General features: G+C 43.9%; 1 protein-coding gene across 5 annotated transcripts in view; it reads right to left on the bottom strand.

Moving 5' to 3' along the window:
* Positions 1-16,083, bottom strand: part of LOC138952069 (spectrin beta chain-like) — a 165,459-nt gene that overhangs the window by 118,331 nt on the left and 31,045 nt on the right. For all 5 annotated transcript variants that reach the window (XR_011451293.1, XM_070323641.1, XM_070323643.1 and 2 more), the window contains exons 10-14: positions 10,714-10,971; positions 6,547-6,685; positions 5,452-5,617; positions 4,002-4,246; positions 3,296-3,496 (exon numbers count right to left, since the gene is read on the bottom strand). Coding sequence is in view for 4 of the 5 variants with exons in the window: in XM_070323641.1 (XP_070179742.1) it covers positions 3,296-3,496; positions 4,002-4,246; positions 5,452-5,617; positions 6,547-6,685; positions 10,714-10,971 (1,009 nt within the window). In the remaining variant the exon portion in view is untranslated. The remainder of the gene's footprint in view (positions 1-3,295; positions 3,497-4,001; positions 4,247-5,451; positions 5,618-6,546; positions 6,686-10,713; positions 10,972-16,083) is intronic.

Genomic DNA, 16,083 nt, shown 5'->3' with positions numbered 1-16,083 from the left:
GCAGTGGCCGTTGTCGCACCACGTGCACACGGCCTGACCGGGGATGGATATCTTGGCGATACTGTCGCCAATGAGCTGGCGCCTTTCTTTCTTGTTGATAATGACAGTCACTTCTTCTGACAGCCAGTTGGCTTTCCACTTGTTTTTCACTTTGGTCGTCGATAGTAAGAGCTTCCACAGCCGACAAAACAATACGGAATCCAGACGCCATGATGCTACCTTTTTCACCTTTGGCGTTTGGAGATCGGCAGCCAATCAAAACAACCCGCAAACCGCCATCGGTGAATAATTAGGCCTAGGCGATAATCGTCGGAGATCGACAGCCAATCAAACGCGACCCATGATACTGCTATGGGTTCACGCGAGTGCTGGGGTGCGAATGCAGACGCAGACAGCTTCAGCTGAACGGTTCATACCACCACCCCCCCTTTTTTTTTCTCAACGAATTTGCATCGATCTCAAGAATGGTCTGTGAGCTAAGGAAAATATCGGAATTCCGATAAAATTCGGACCAGTCCCATGTCTGAATGTAGCATGAAGCTTGCTCGGAATGCGAAATTGTGGCTCGTTCAGAGATGAGTCATCCACGTCCTCGTTATCATCTACACCTTCGTGAGCTACGAAGGCATAGTTGTCTGGCATACAACCACTGACATTATGTACCGAAGTACTATGCGGAGTCAGTAAAGGAGCGTTGCTACCGGAAACCGGAGCCGTCAAAGCGGAACCAGTAGTAGCTGTGTGCAGCGCTTCACCACCCGGAATGCACGGAGCAGAGCCGTAAGTAGAAGACAGGGTAACCATGTTGGCTGAAGGATACCCCCGGTGCAAATGCGACCGGAAACGCCGAAGCGTTGTGCCCGGAAGCTGCGGCGTACAGCCCCTCACCACCCGGAATGCACGTAGCAGAGCCGGAAGTGGAGGCAAAGAGGCTGGCTGACCGATACCCCCCCGCGACAACAACCGGAAACGCCGTAGTGCTTAGCCCGGAAGCCGAAGCAAGTAGTCCGTTCCCCACCGGTGTACCATTAGCAGAGCCGGGAGTAGAGGACAGGGTACGAGTGTCAGCCGACGAATACCCCCGTACCGCAGCGACCGCAAACGCCGTAGCGCTGAGGGCGGAAGCTGATGCGTACGGTCCCTCACCTGCCGGAACGCATGAAGCGAAGCCAGGAGTGAAGGACGGAGTACCGTCTACAGCCACCCCCGAGGACCGATCCGCCGAAGCAGAACTGGGGGTAAGCTGTCGCACATCACCTCTTCCCTTGCCTGGAAAAGCGTAAAACGCAAGGCTAGGTAAAGAAGAGACCTGCTGACCGTCTGAAACCGCAGCCACGGAACCAGTGCCAACAGGATTTGGAGACAACCCACCCTGAGTAAGTGTAGGTGTAGAAACATCACGAAGGTGAGGAGTCTCATGAACACCACCCAAAAACGCCGAAGCGTCATACGCAGGCGGTGTTGTTTGACAATGCCCTCCCCGAGAACCGGGGGAGCACGTCGACATACCTGAATTCAAAGCTTGAACCTCGGCGGCCGAAAAGGTAGCCGACGGCCTGATGCGCGAAAGAGACGCAGCGTCACCGACGCCAGGAGGCTAAGATGCCGTGGTGGAACACGCCACCCCCTTCTCGAAAACGAGCATCTCTTTCATTTGCTCCTTAAAAGAGGAAAACATAGAAAAAAAACTCGTCTCTAGAAAGGGAGTCCTTCGCCTTAACGTCAGAGACAGGTGAGAGAACAAGAGGAAGAGCATGTACAGAGTCAATCTCCACTCGCAAACATTCATTGCTAGCTGGGTCAAAAACACTAACTACAGCAGGTTTGACGCAAGGAAGAAGAGCATGTACAGAGTCAATCTCCACTCGCAAACATTCATTGCTAGCTGGGTCAAAAACACTAACTACAGCAGGTTTGACGCAAGGAGGAAGAGCTTGTACAGAGTCAATCTCCACTCGCAACCATTCATTGCTAGCTGGGTCAAAAACGCTAACTACAGCAGGTTTGACGCAAGGAGGAAGAGCTTGTACAGAGTCAATCTCCACTCGCAAACATTCATTGCTAGCTGGGTCAAAAACACTAACTACAGCAGGTTTGACGCAAGGAAGAAGAGCATGTACAGAGTCAATCTCCACTCGCAAACATTCATTGCTAGCTGGGTCAAAAACACTAACTACAGCAGGTTTGACGCAAGGAGGAAGAGCTTGTACAGAGTCAATCTCCACTCGCAACCATTCATTGCTAGCTGGGTCAAAAACGCTAACTACAGCAGGTTTGACGCAAGGAGGAAGAGCTTGTACAGAGTCAATCTCCACTCGCAAAGATTCATTGCTAGCTGGGTCAAAAACACTAACTACAGCAGGTTTGACGCAAGGAGGAAGAGCTTGTACAGAGTCAATCTCCACTCGCAAACATTCATTGCTAGCTGGGTCAAAAACGCTAACTACAGCAGGTTTGACGCAAGGAGGAAGAGCTTGTACAGAGTCAATCTCCACTCGCAAACATTCATTGCTAGCTGGGTCAAAAACGCTAACTACAGCAGGTTTGACGCAAGGAGGAAGAGCTTGTACAGAGTCAATCTCCACTCGCAAAGATTCATTGCTAGCTGGGTCAAAAACGCTAACTACAGCAGGTTTGATGCAAGGAGGAAGCTCCTTAGCTTTGCTTTTTGACTTTGTTTTAACTGAACTGCCCGGCGAAGATACTGGCACTGAAACCTGTTTAGCTGAGGACCTGCCCTTTTCCGCCATCTTGGAAAAAAATGTAAACAACCACGTTTTAACACGGGTGGAAAAATTGTCATCAACAAGATCAGCTAACAAAATAAGCAGAAAATAAAGGAACAATCTGACCAACTCATGTAGCAAGACCGTCACGAAGTACCAAGGGTAGCTGACCTTCCTTCCACAAAAAGTCAGAGGCTGAAACGCCTAAGCAGTCCTAGACACGTCCTATCACAACGTGTTGAAGAGAGGGAATGAGGTTGCCGGTAGTCTATTCCGCGCATGTGCGGGCTTCCGGTGAGGGGAGGTAACTACCTTTACCTTGACAACAAGGGTTTGTTTTTGTTTGGGAGTTATCTCCCCCTGTTACCAGGGTCAGTACTTCAATGTCTTAGCATCAAACTGAAGTTAATTGCTATATTTGTGAGTTGACGTAAGAATATGTTATTTAATCAAAATGGGTGAGGTGTATCTAAACTATAACTGGTATGATTATATTTAACCAGGTAGTGGTGTTAGTGTATTTAACCAATTAAACTAAAGAAGGAGACAGCTGAGGAATGAAGCCTGACCTGGTAAAAGTCGACGGCCTCATTGAGTCGTTTCTTGCGGTAGGTGGCCAGGTCAATGAGACTCTCCCACTGCTGGTTGATCTCGTCGATCCTCTCCTGGATCTTCTCAGCACCGAAATTGCCAGCCTCGATCAGGTCCTGGCTGGCCTGGATCACGGACTGCAGGTGTGAATGGCGTGCCTGCATCTCGTCTTCCATGGCCTGAAAGCAGTCAACATAGTGGTAACTATGGCCTGAAAGCAGTCAACACAGTGGTAACTATGGCCTTAAAGCAGTCAACACAGTGGTTACTATGACCTGAAAGCAGTCAACATAATGATTACTATGGCCTGAAAGCAGTCAACATAGTGGTAACTATGGCCTGAAAGCAGTCAACACAGTGGTTACTATGGCCTGAAAGCAGTCAACATAGTGGTAACTATGGCCTGAAAAGCAGTCAACATAGTGGTAACTATGGCCTGAAAGCAGTCAGCACGGTGGTTACTTTGGCCTGAAAGCAGTCAACATAGTGGTGACTATGTCCTGAAAGCAGTCAACACAATGGTAACTATGGCCTGAAAGCAGTCAACACAGTGGTTACTATGGCCTGAAAGCAGTCAATATAGTGGTAACTATGGCCTGAAAGCAGTCAACACAGTGGTTACTATGGCCTGAAAGCAGTCAACACAGTGGTTATTATGGCCTGAAAGCAGTTTTACTGACGTACCTTGTGCTTGCTGAGAAGAAGGTTGACGCTGGTAAGGTCATGTCCCAGGTCAGGAGAGGACATGAGTTGCTCCTTCTCGCGAATCCAGCCTTCCTCGTCGGCCATGTCCCAGTAGAACTGCCACAGTGTGCGCGACTCATCCAGCCGCTTGCGTCGCGACTCAGCCAGGTCACACAGCTCCTCGTAGGCTGTGCTCAGCGTCGTCATGCGGTCCTGGATGATCTCGGGGTCGCACGGCTTGTAGCCTGACATAACAACAATCATCATCATTATCATAATAATAATAGCTGGATGATCTCGGGGTCGCACGGCTTGTAGCCTGACACAACAACAATCAGATTCATGTTCATAATAATACTTGAAAATCTTGGGGTCAAAGACATGTGAACCACATGTCCTCATCAGACTGGAACGTGACAAAGACGTTGCATCTTGTATCTTGTATCTATCACATGACATCAGACTGAAAAGTGATAAAGACGTTGCTATCACATGACCTCATCAGACTGAAAAGTGATAAAGACGTTGCTATCACATGACCTCATCAGACTGAAAAGTGATAAAGACGTTGCTATTACATGACCTCATCAGACTGAAAAGTGATAAAGATGATACTATCACATGACCTCATCAGACTGGAAAGTGATACAGTACCTGCTATTCCAACTTGGTCGTGTGACGTTTTCTTCCACAAGAGATTACGTTGATTGTCTAACGAAGCCGTCAGGCTGAGTTAGACATCAGCTAATCGAGTGTGGAAGAAAACTCTGTCACACGACCAAGTCGGAATAGCATTTATGTCTCACAGCTTCAACAGAGGAGAGAACAAACACGTATTGTGTACTCAAGCTTGACAAACCTAAACACAGGAGCAGCCATTGTGGAGAGATCTACTTTTTGACGGAAGTGACCGAACAACTGTGAATGACGTCTCGGTATATGTGAATGACGTCACAGTCATCGTCACAGTCTGTATCTTTTGAAGCATCGCATTCTTCATGACGTCTTTCTGTGTCTGCATCCGCGAAATGTTTGTTCATTCCGGAATCTTTGTCATCTATGTTCAGAACTCTGTCCTTATAGTGTCAGACTAACAGGCCTCCTGAGCGAGCCACTTTCCAAGGGAAGCTAAATTCACGTATGGAAACAGTACTGTCATCTGGGATGCCGTTTTCAGTATTCTGAGCGTTGAAGAATTTGTAAAGAGAAGAAACGATAACAGCAGGAGAAATAAAAGTCGTGTGTGCATTTTTTGGCTTTTGGAGGGACGATTTTGAGTTTGAATCCGTTCTTGCCATGCTCCTAAAGCGTGTAACATACAATCTTGCACACGTTTGCTTTAGTAGTGGCAAAGAAGGAAAGCGTGTGACATATGTTGCTATCACACAACCACATGGGAATGGAAAGCCAAAGAGATGATACAATCCTAGTTTGGAGAAAGAGCACCCACCTCCCACGTCAGCGAAATCATCCTCAATGAATCTCTGTGCCTGAGTGTTGACGGTCTTGACTCTCTCCCCGACCACGTGGACGTCAGCCTCCAGCAGGGAGTGTTTCTGTAGCAGGTCCTCCACCCCCATCAGGTGCTTGCCGTAGTCCTCTGACAGCAGACGTGCCTGTAACACGGTACACATCACTTGTACACATCACATCACTTAAACCATCACGTCACTTGTACACATCACATCACTTGTACACATCACATCACTAGTACACATCATATCACTTGTACACATCACATCACTAGGACACATCACATCACTAGTACACATCTAATCACTTGTACACATCACATCACTAGTACACATCACATCACTAGTACACATCTAATCACTTGTACACATCACGTGTACACATCACATCACTAGTACACATCTAATCACGTGTACACCATCACATCACTAGTACACATCACATCACTAGTACACATCTAATCACTTGTACACATCACATCACTTGTACACATCACATCACTTGTACACCATCACATCACCAGTACACATCTAATCACTAGTACACATCTAATCACTTGTACACCATCACATCACTAGTACACATCACATCACTAGTACACATCTAATCACTTGTACACATCACATCACTTGTACACATCACATCACTTGAACACCATCACATCACTAGTACACATCTTTCTTTTCTTTATTTGGTGTTTAACATCTAATCACTTGTACACATCACATACACATCACATCCCTTGTACACATGTCACAAAATACATCCACCCCATCAGGTGCTTGCCGTAGTCCTCTGACAATGGTACACATCACATCACTTGTACACATCACAACACTTGTACACACGTCACAAAATACATTCACTCCATCAGGTGCTTGCAGTAGTCCTCCGACAGCAGCAGCACCTTCTCACTCTGTGTGTGTGTGTGTGTGTGTGTGTGTGTATGTGTATGTGTGGTGTGGTGTGGTGTGGTGTGGTGTGTGTGTATGGTGTGTGTGTGCATGCATGCGTGCGTGCGTGTGTGGTGTGGTGTGGTGTGGTGTGTGTGTATGTGTGGTGCGTGTGTCACCTTGATCTCTTCCATCCAGCCCAGGATGTAGAGCATCTCCTGGAAGATCTTGTGCAGGTTGTGTGTCAGCTCAAGACGCATGCGTCGTGCCCTCAGCAGCTCCAGCAGGTATTGCCAGAGTCGCAGCACATTGTCCTTCCTGCACACACCAAGACACACCTTGCTTTCAATTACACACCAAGACACACTTTGCTTTTAATCACACACTAAGACACACCTTGCTTTCAATCACACTAAGACACACCTAGCTTTCAATCATACTAAGACACACCTTGCTTTCAATTACACACCAAGACACACTTTGCTTTTAATCACACTAAGACACACCTAGCTTTCAATCACACTAAGACACACCTTGCTTTCAAACACACACCAAGACACACCTTGCTTTCAATCACACTAAGACATACCTTGCTTTCAATCACACACTAAGACACACCTTGCTTTCAATCACACACTAAGACACACCTTGCTTTTAATCACACACTAAGACACACCTTGCTTTCAATCACACACCAAGACACACCTTGCTTTCAATTACACTAAGACACACTTTGCTTTCAATCACACACCAAGACACACCTTGCTTTCAATTACACACTAAGACACACCTTGCTTTCAATCACACACCAAGACACACTTTGCTTTCAATCACACACCAAGACACACCTTGCTTTCAATCACACACCAAGACACACTTTGCTTTCAATTACACACCAAGACACACCTTGCTTTCAATCACACACCAAGACGCACCTTGCTTTCAATCACACACTAAGACACACCTTGATTTCAATTACACCAAGACACACCTTGCTTTCAATTACACACCAAGACACACCTTGCTTTCAATCACACACTAAGACACAACTTGCTTTCAATCACACCAAGACACACTTTGCTTTCAATCACACACCAAGACACACCTTGCTTTCAATCACACTTGCTTTCAATCACACACCAAGACACACCTAGCTTTCAATCACACACCAAGACACACCTTGCTTTCAATCACACACCAAGACACACTTTGCTTTCAATCACACTAAGACACACCTTGCTTTCAATCACACACTAAGACACACCTTGCTTTTCATCACACACTAAGACACACCTTGCTTTCAATCACACTAAGACACACCTTGCTTTCAATCACACACCAAGACACACTTTGCTTTTAATCACACACTAACACACACCTTGCTTTCAATCACACTAAGACACACCTTGCTTTCAATCCCACCAAGACACACCTCGCTTTCAATCACACACCAAGACACACACCAAGACACACCTTGCTTTCAACCACACACCAAGACACACCTTGCTTTCAATCACACTAAGACACACCTTGCTTTCAATCACACACCAAGACACACCTTGCTTTCAATCACACACCAAGACACACCTTGCTTTCAATCACACACCAAGACACACCTTGCTTTCAATCACACACTAAGACACACCTTGCTTTCAATCACACACCAAGACACACCTTGCTTTCAATCACACACTAAGACACACCTTGCTTTCAATCACACACCAAGAGACACCTTGCTTTCAATCACACTAAGACACACTTTGCTTTCAATCACACAAAGACACACTTTGCTTTTAATCACACTAACTAAGACACACCTTGCTTTCAATCACACTAAGACACACCTTGCTTTCAATCACACACTAAGACACACCTTGCTTTCAATTACACCAAGACACACCTTGCTTTCAAACACACACCAAGACACACCTTGCTTTCAATCACACACCAAGACACACTCTGCTTTCAATCACACACCAAGACACACCTTGCTTTCAATCACACACCAAGACACACCTTGCTTTCAATCACACACCAAGACACACCTTGCTTTCAATCACACACCAAGGCACACTCTGCTTTTAATCACACACTAAGACACACCTTGCTTTCAATCACACCAAGACACACCTCGCTTTCAATCACACACCAAGACACACATTGCTTTCAATCACACACCAAGACACACCTTGCTTTTAATCACACACCAAGACACACCTTGCTTTTAATCACACACCAAGACACACTTTGCTTTCAATCACACACCAAGACACACCTTGCTTTCAATCACACTAAGACACACCTTGCTTTCAATCACACTAAGACACACTTTGCTTTCAATCACACACCAAGACACACCTAGCTTTCAATCACACACCAAGACACACCTAGCTTTCAATCACACACCAAGACACACCTTGCTTTTAATCACACACTAAGACACACCTTGCTTTCAATTACACACCAAGACACACTTTGCTTTTAATCACACTAAGACACACCTTGCTTTCAATCACACTAAGACACACCTTGCTTTCAATCACACTAAGACACACCTTGCTTTCAATCACACTAAGACACACCTTGCTTTCAATCACACTAAGACACACCTTGCTTTCAATTACACCAAGACACACCTTGCTTTCAATTCGACACCAAGACACACCTTGCTTTCAATCACACACCAAGACACACCTTGCTTTCAATCACACTAAGACACACCTTGCTTTCAATCACACACCAAGACACACCTTGCTTTCAATCACACTAAGACACACCTTGCTTTCAATCATACTAAGACACACCTTGCTTTCAATCACACTAAGACACACCTTGCTTTCAATCACACTAAGACACACCTTGCTTTCAATCACACTAAGACACACCTTGCTTTCAATAAAACTAAGACACACCTTGCTTTCAATCACACACTAAGACACACCTTGCTTTTCATCACATAGCAGTACACACTCTTTTATCAATCACACACCAGTTCATAGTTTGCTTTCAATCACACACCAAGACACACTTTGCTTTTTATCACATAGACACACTCTTTTATCAATCACACACCAGTTCATAGTTTACTTTCAATCACACACCAAGACACACCTTGCTTTCAATCATACACCAAGACACACCTTGCTTTCAATCACACCAAGACACACTTTGCTTTCAATCACACCAAGACACACCTTGCTTTCAATCACACCAAGACACACCTTGCTTTCAATCACACACCAAGACACACCTTGCTTTCCATCACACACCATTTCACACTGTCATCAATCACACACCATTTTACACTTTGTCATCAATCACACACTATTTCACACTCTGTCATCAATCAAACACCAGTTCACACTCTGTCATCAATCAAACACCATTTCACACTCTGTCATCAATCACACACCAGTTCACACTCTGTCATCAATCAAACACCATTTCACACTCTGTCATCAATCACACACCAGTTCACACTTTGCTATCAATCACACACCATTTCACACTTTGTCATCAATCACACACCAGTTCACACTTTGCTATCAATCACACACCAGTTCACACTGTCATCAATCACACACCATTTCACATTCTCATCAATCACACACCAGTTCACACTTTGCCATCAATCACACACCATTTCACACTAAGTCATCAATCACACACCATTTCACACTAAGTCATCAATCACACACCAGTTCACACTCTGTCATCAATCACACACCATTTCACACTCTGTCATCAATCACACACCATTTCACACTCTGTCATCAATCACACACCATTTCACACTTTGCCATCAATCACACACCAGTTCACACTGTCATCAATCACACACCATTTCACACTTTGCCATCAATCACACACCATTTCACACTCTGTCATCAATCACACACCATTTCACACTTTGCCATCAATCACACACCAGTTCACACTTTGCCATCAATCACACACCATTTCACACTCTGTCATCAATCACACACCAGTTCACACTGTCATCAATCACACACCAGTTCACACTCTGCCGTTAATCATACACCATTTCACACTTTGCCATCAATCACACACCAGTTCACACTGTCATCAATCACACCCCAGTTCACACTTTGCCATCAATCACACACCATTTCACACTCTGTCATCAATCACACACCAGTTCACACTGTCATCAATCACACACCAGTTCACACTCTGCCGTTAATCATACACCATTTCACACTCTGTCATCAATCACACACCATTTCACACTTTGCCATCAATCACACACCATTTCACACTCTTCATCAATGTTTGCTTTCTGTTACGACTGGTAAGTGAATGACAACAACAGACGACTTTCTCACCTGGCGTTGATTCTGTCAATGTCATGGTAGTTTTCTTGCTCAAGTTCTGAGGCGACTGCGACAACAGCTGACACTCGTTCCTCATAGGCGTTAATGTCGGTCTCGATGGCTTCGTGCTTCTTGGTGGCCGCCTCCACAGCAGCCAGGTCGGCGCCGAAGTTGTCCTGGGAAACCAGGCGCTGGTTCTCACTCAGCCACGTCTCTCGCATGCCCGCCTTGCGGTCAAACCGCGCTGCCAGCTGCTCCAGTTTTTCTTGCCTGTCAACAGTCAGTCATCACAATGTAAGTCATGCTACCTCTTGTAACATTATTTGTCAGTGTACCTCTTGTTACATTGTTTGTCATTGTACCTCTTGTTACTTTGTTTGTCATGGTACCTCTCGTTACATTATTTGTCATGGTACCTCTCGTTACATTGTTTGTCATTGTACCTCTTGTTACATTGTTTGTCATGGTACCTCTCGTTACATTATTTGTCATTGTACATCTTGTTACACTGTATGTCATTGTACCTCTTGTTACATTGTATGTCATTGTACCTCTTGTTACATTGTTTGTCATGGTACATCGTTACATTATTTGTCATGGTACCTCTTGTTACATTGTTTGTCATGGTACATCTTGTTACATTGTTTGTCATGGTACATCTTGTTACATTGTTTGTCATGGTGCCTCGTTACATTGTTTGTCATTGTACCTCTTGTTACATTGTTTGTCATGGTACCTCTCGTTACATTGTTTGTCATTGTACATCTTGTTACATTGTTTGTCATTGTACCTCTTGTTACATTGTATGTCATTGTACCTCTTGTTACATTGTTTGTCATGGTGCCTCTCGTTACATTGTTTGTCATGGTGCCTCTCGTTACATTGTTTGTCATTGTACCTCTTGTTACATTGTATGTCATGGTACCTCTTGTTAGATTGTTTGTCATGGTACCTCTTGTTATATTGTATGTCATGGTGCCTCTTGTTACATTGTATGTCATGGTACATCTTGTTACATTGTTTGTCATGATACCTCTTGTTACATAGTTTGTCATTTGTACCTCTTGTTACATTATTTGTCATGGTACAAGTTTGTTTGTTTGTTTGTTTGCTTAACGCCCAGCCGACCACGAAGGGCCATATCAGGGCGGTGCTGCTTTGACATATAACGTGCGCCACACACAAGATAGAAGTCGCAGCACAGGTTTCATATCTCACCCAGTCACATTATTCTGACACCGGACCAACCAGTCCTAGCACTAACCCCATAATACCAGATGCCAGGCGGAGCAGCTACTAGATTGCCAATTTTAAAGTCTTAGGTATGACCCGGCCGGGGTTCGAACCCACGACCTCCTGATCACGGGGCGGACGCCTTACCACTAGGCCAACCGTGCCGGTTCAAGGTACAAGTAATTACATTGTATGTCATTGTACATCTTGTTACACTGTATGTCATTGTACCTCTTGTTACATTGTATGTCATTGTACCTCTTGTTACATTGTTTGTCATGGTGCCTCTTGTTACATTGTTTGTCATGGTACAAGTAATTACATTGTATGTCATGGTACCGGTAATTACATTGTATGTCATGGTACCTCTTGTTACATTGTACAGTGGAGTCCAGCTATAACGAACCTGGGTATAACGAAATCCCGCTTTTAACGAACTGCCATTGATTTCCCGGCAGACAGCCTTCTATTTCTTACTTGTTACTTTCCGGCTACAACGAACCTTTTGAACTCATTTGCATAACGAACCCCTCTTATAACAAACACGTTTTCATCGCCCCAGAGCCGTTTTGTCTCTAAAAGTCACAAGGCTACAACGAACTGATGTCAATAATTGTCTCCAAAGACAAAAATACACAAAAATACACAAACACAAGTGCACATCGCGTGATGAGCGAACTCTGAACAAACAGCGGGAGGTGCACGGAACAGCCACCGCCGCTGTGTTTTCACTATTCCAATCAGCTGCTAAGCTATGACTGTGCTCTAAAAAGTCACAAGGCTACAACGATCTGCGTGTGAGGCGAGATCAAAGGCAGGTCCATTGTGATAGCTGGGTGGCCTTGTTTATAGACACTGACCGGGCGGGGATGTAGCTCAGTCGGTAGCGCGCTGGATTTGTATCCAGTTGGCCGCTGTCAGCGTGAGTTCGTCCCCACGTTCGGCGAGAGATTTATTTCTCAGAGTCAACTTTGTGTGCAGACTCTCCTCAGTGTCCGAACACCCCCGTGTGTACACGCAAGCACAAGACCAAGTGCGCACGAAAAAGATCCTGTAATCCATGTCAGAGTTCGGTGGGTTATAGAAACACGAAAATACCCAGCATGCTTCCTCCGAAAACGGCGTATGGCTGCCTAAATGGCGGGGTAAAAAACGGTCATACACGTAAAATTCCACTCGTGCAAAAAACACGAGTGTACGAGGGAGTTTCAACCCACGAACGCAGAAGAAGAAGAAGACACTGACCTTCTTCCCAGGGGTCATTGACCCAGTTTTAGCTATGAGAGGTGGTTCCCCTTTCATATGAGAGAGGAAACACTTCCTGCACCCAGGTCAGTGACCGAGTTTAACCTATGGGGAGTTTAACCTATGGGGCGGTCTCTTTGATGTCTTGAGAGGAAACTTGGCCAGGGTAGTACATGCACCAGAACTGGTGGACACCATGAAATCGGAGATTGATCAGAATGTACATGTACATGCTTTTACACGACTTTTTAAATTTTACTTCTAAAATTGTGACAGTAAAGTGAACATTTGAACTATGCCTCTATGGATTATATTATGAAGCTGTTGAAAACATGCAGAGATTGTACTCTCCAAGGAAAGATCGATGGGACGATCATTTGAAGGTGAGTGGGAAAACTTGTCCCAAGGCCATTTAGGGTTGAAAACTCTACAGCGAATTACTGATATAACGAACTAAAATGTATCTCCCTTGAGATTCGTTGTACCCGGACTCCTCTGTATGTCATTGCACCTCTTGTTACATTGTTTGTCATGGTACATTGTATGTCATGGTGCCTCTTGTTACATTGTATGTCATGGTACCTCTTGTTACATTGATTGTCATGGTGCCTCTTGTTACATTGTTTGTCATGGTACCTCTTGTTACATTGTTTGTCATGGTACAAGTAATTACATTGTATGTCATGGTACCGGTAATTACATTGTATGTCATGGTGCCTCTACTAACATTGTATGTCATGGTACCTCTTGTTACATTGTATGTCATGGTACCTCTTGTTACATTGTATGTCATGGTGCCTCTTGTTACATTGTATGTCATGGTACCTCTTGTTACATTGTATGTCATGGTGCCTCTTGTTACATTGTTTGTCATGGTGCCTCTTCTTACGTTGTATGTCATGGTACCTCTTGTTAAGTTGTATGTCCTGGTGCCTCTTGTTAGATTGTTTGTCATGGTACCTCTTGTTACATTGTATGTCATGGTACCTGTTACATTGTTTGTCATGGTGCCTCTTGTTACATTGTTTGTCATGGTACCTCTTGTTACATTGTTTGTCATGGTACCTCTTGTTACATTATTTGTCATGGTACCTCTTGTTACATTGTTTGTCATGGTACATCTTGTTACATTGTTTGTCATGGTACATCTTGTTACATTGTCATTTGTACTTCTTGTCACATTGTTTGTCATGGTACCTCTTGTTACATTGTATGTCATGGTACCTCTTGTAATGTTGTATGTCATTTGTACCTCTTGTTACATTGTATGTCATGGTACCTCTTGTTACATTGTTTGTCATGGTGCCTCTTGTTACATTGTTTGTCATGGTGCCTCTTGTTACATTGTTTGTCATGGTGCCTCTTGTTACATTGTTTGTCATGGTACATCTTGTTACATTGTCATTTGTACCTCTTGTTAGATTGTTTGTCATGGTACCTCTTGTTATATTGTATGTCATGGTACCTCTTGTTACATTGTATGTCATGGTACCTCCAATTACATTGTATGTCATGGTGCCTCTTGTTACATTGTTTGTCATGGTGCCTCTTGTTACGTTGTATGTCATGGTGCCTCTTGTTACATTGTTTGTCATGGTACCTCTTGTTACATTGTATGTCATGGTGCCTCTAATTACATTGTATGTCATGGTACCAGTAATTACATTGTGTGTCATGGTACCTCTAATAACATTGTATGTCATGGTGCCTCTTGTTACATTGTATGTCATGGTACCTCTTGTTACGTTGTATGTCATGGTACCTCTTGTTACATTGTTTGTCATGGTACCTCTTGTTACATTGTTTGTCATGGTACAAGTAATTACATTGTATGTCATGGTACCGGTAATTACATTGTATGTCATGGTGCCTCTACTAACATTGTATGTCATGGTACCTCTTGTTACATTGTATGTCATGGTACCTCTTGTTACATTGTATGTCATGGTGCCTCTTGTTACATTGTTTGTCATGGTGCCTCTTGTTACGTTGTATGTCATGGTACCTCTTGTTAAGTTGTATGTCATGGTGCCTCTTGTTAGATTGTTTGTCATGGTACCTCTTGTTACATTGTATGTCATGGTACCTGTTACATTGTTTGTCATGGTACCTCTTGTTACATTGTATGTCATGGTGCCTCTTGTTACATTGTTTGTCATGGTACCTCTTGTTACATTGTATGTCATTTGTACCTCTTGTTACATTGTTTGTCATGGTACCTCTTGTTACATTGTTTGACATGGTACCTCTTGTTACATTGTTTGTCATGGTACCTCTTGTTACATTGTTTGTCATGGTACCTCTTGTTACATTGTTTGTCATGATACCTCTTGTTACATAGTTTGTCATTTGTACCTCTTGTTACATTATTTGTCATGGTACCTCTTGTTACATTGTTTGTCATGGTACCTCTTGTTACATTGTATGTCATGGTGCCTCTTGTTACATTGTATGTCATGGTACCTCTTGTTACGTTGTATGTCATGGTACCTCTTGTTACATTGTTTGTCATGGTACCTCTTGTTACATTATTTGTCATGGTACCTCTTGTTACATTGTATGTCATGGTACCGGTACTTACATTGTATGTTATGGTGCCTCTACTAACATTGTATGTCATGGTACCTCTTGTTACATTGTATGTCATGGTACCTCTTGTTACATTGTTTGTCATGGTACCTCTTGTTACATTGTATGTCATGGTACCTCTTGTTACATTGTTTGTCATGGTACCTCTTGTTACATTGTTTGTCATGGTACATCTTGTTACATTGTTTGTCATGGTACATCTTGTTACATTGTATGTCATGGTACATCTTGTTACATTGTATGTCATGGTACCTCTTGTTACATTGTATGTCATGGTACCTCTTGTTACATTGTTTGTCATGGTACCTCTTGTTA

The sequence above is a fragment of the Littorina saxatilis genome, linkage group LG17 (assembly GCF_037325665.1).
Source record: "Littorina saxatilis isolate snail1 linkage group LG17, US_GU_Lsax_2.0, whole genome shotgun sequence".
NCBI classification, from domain to species: domain Eukaryota; kingdom Metazoa; phylum Mollusca; class Gastropoda; order Littorinimorpha; family Littorinidae; genus Littorina; species Littorina saxatilis.
This window is presented reverse-complemented; position numbering and strand designations above follow the sequence as displayed.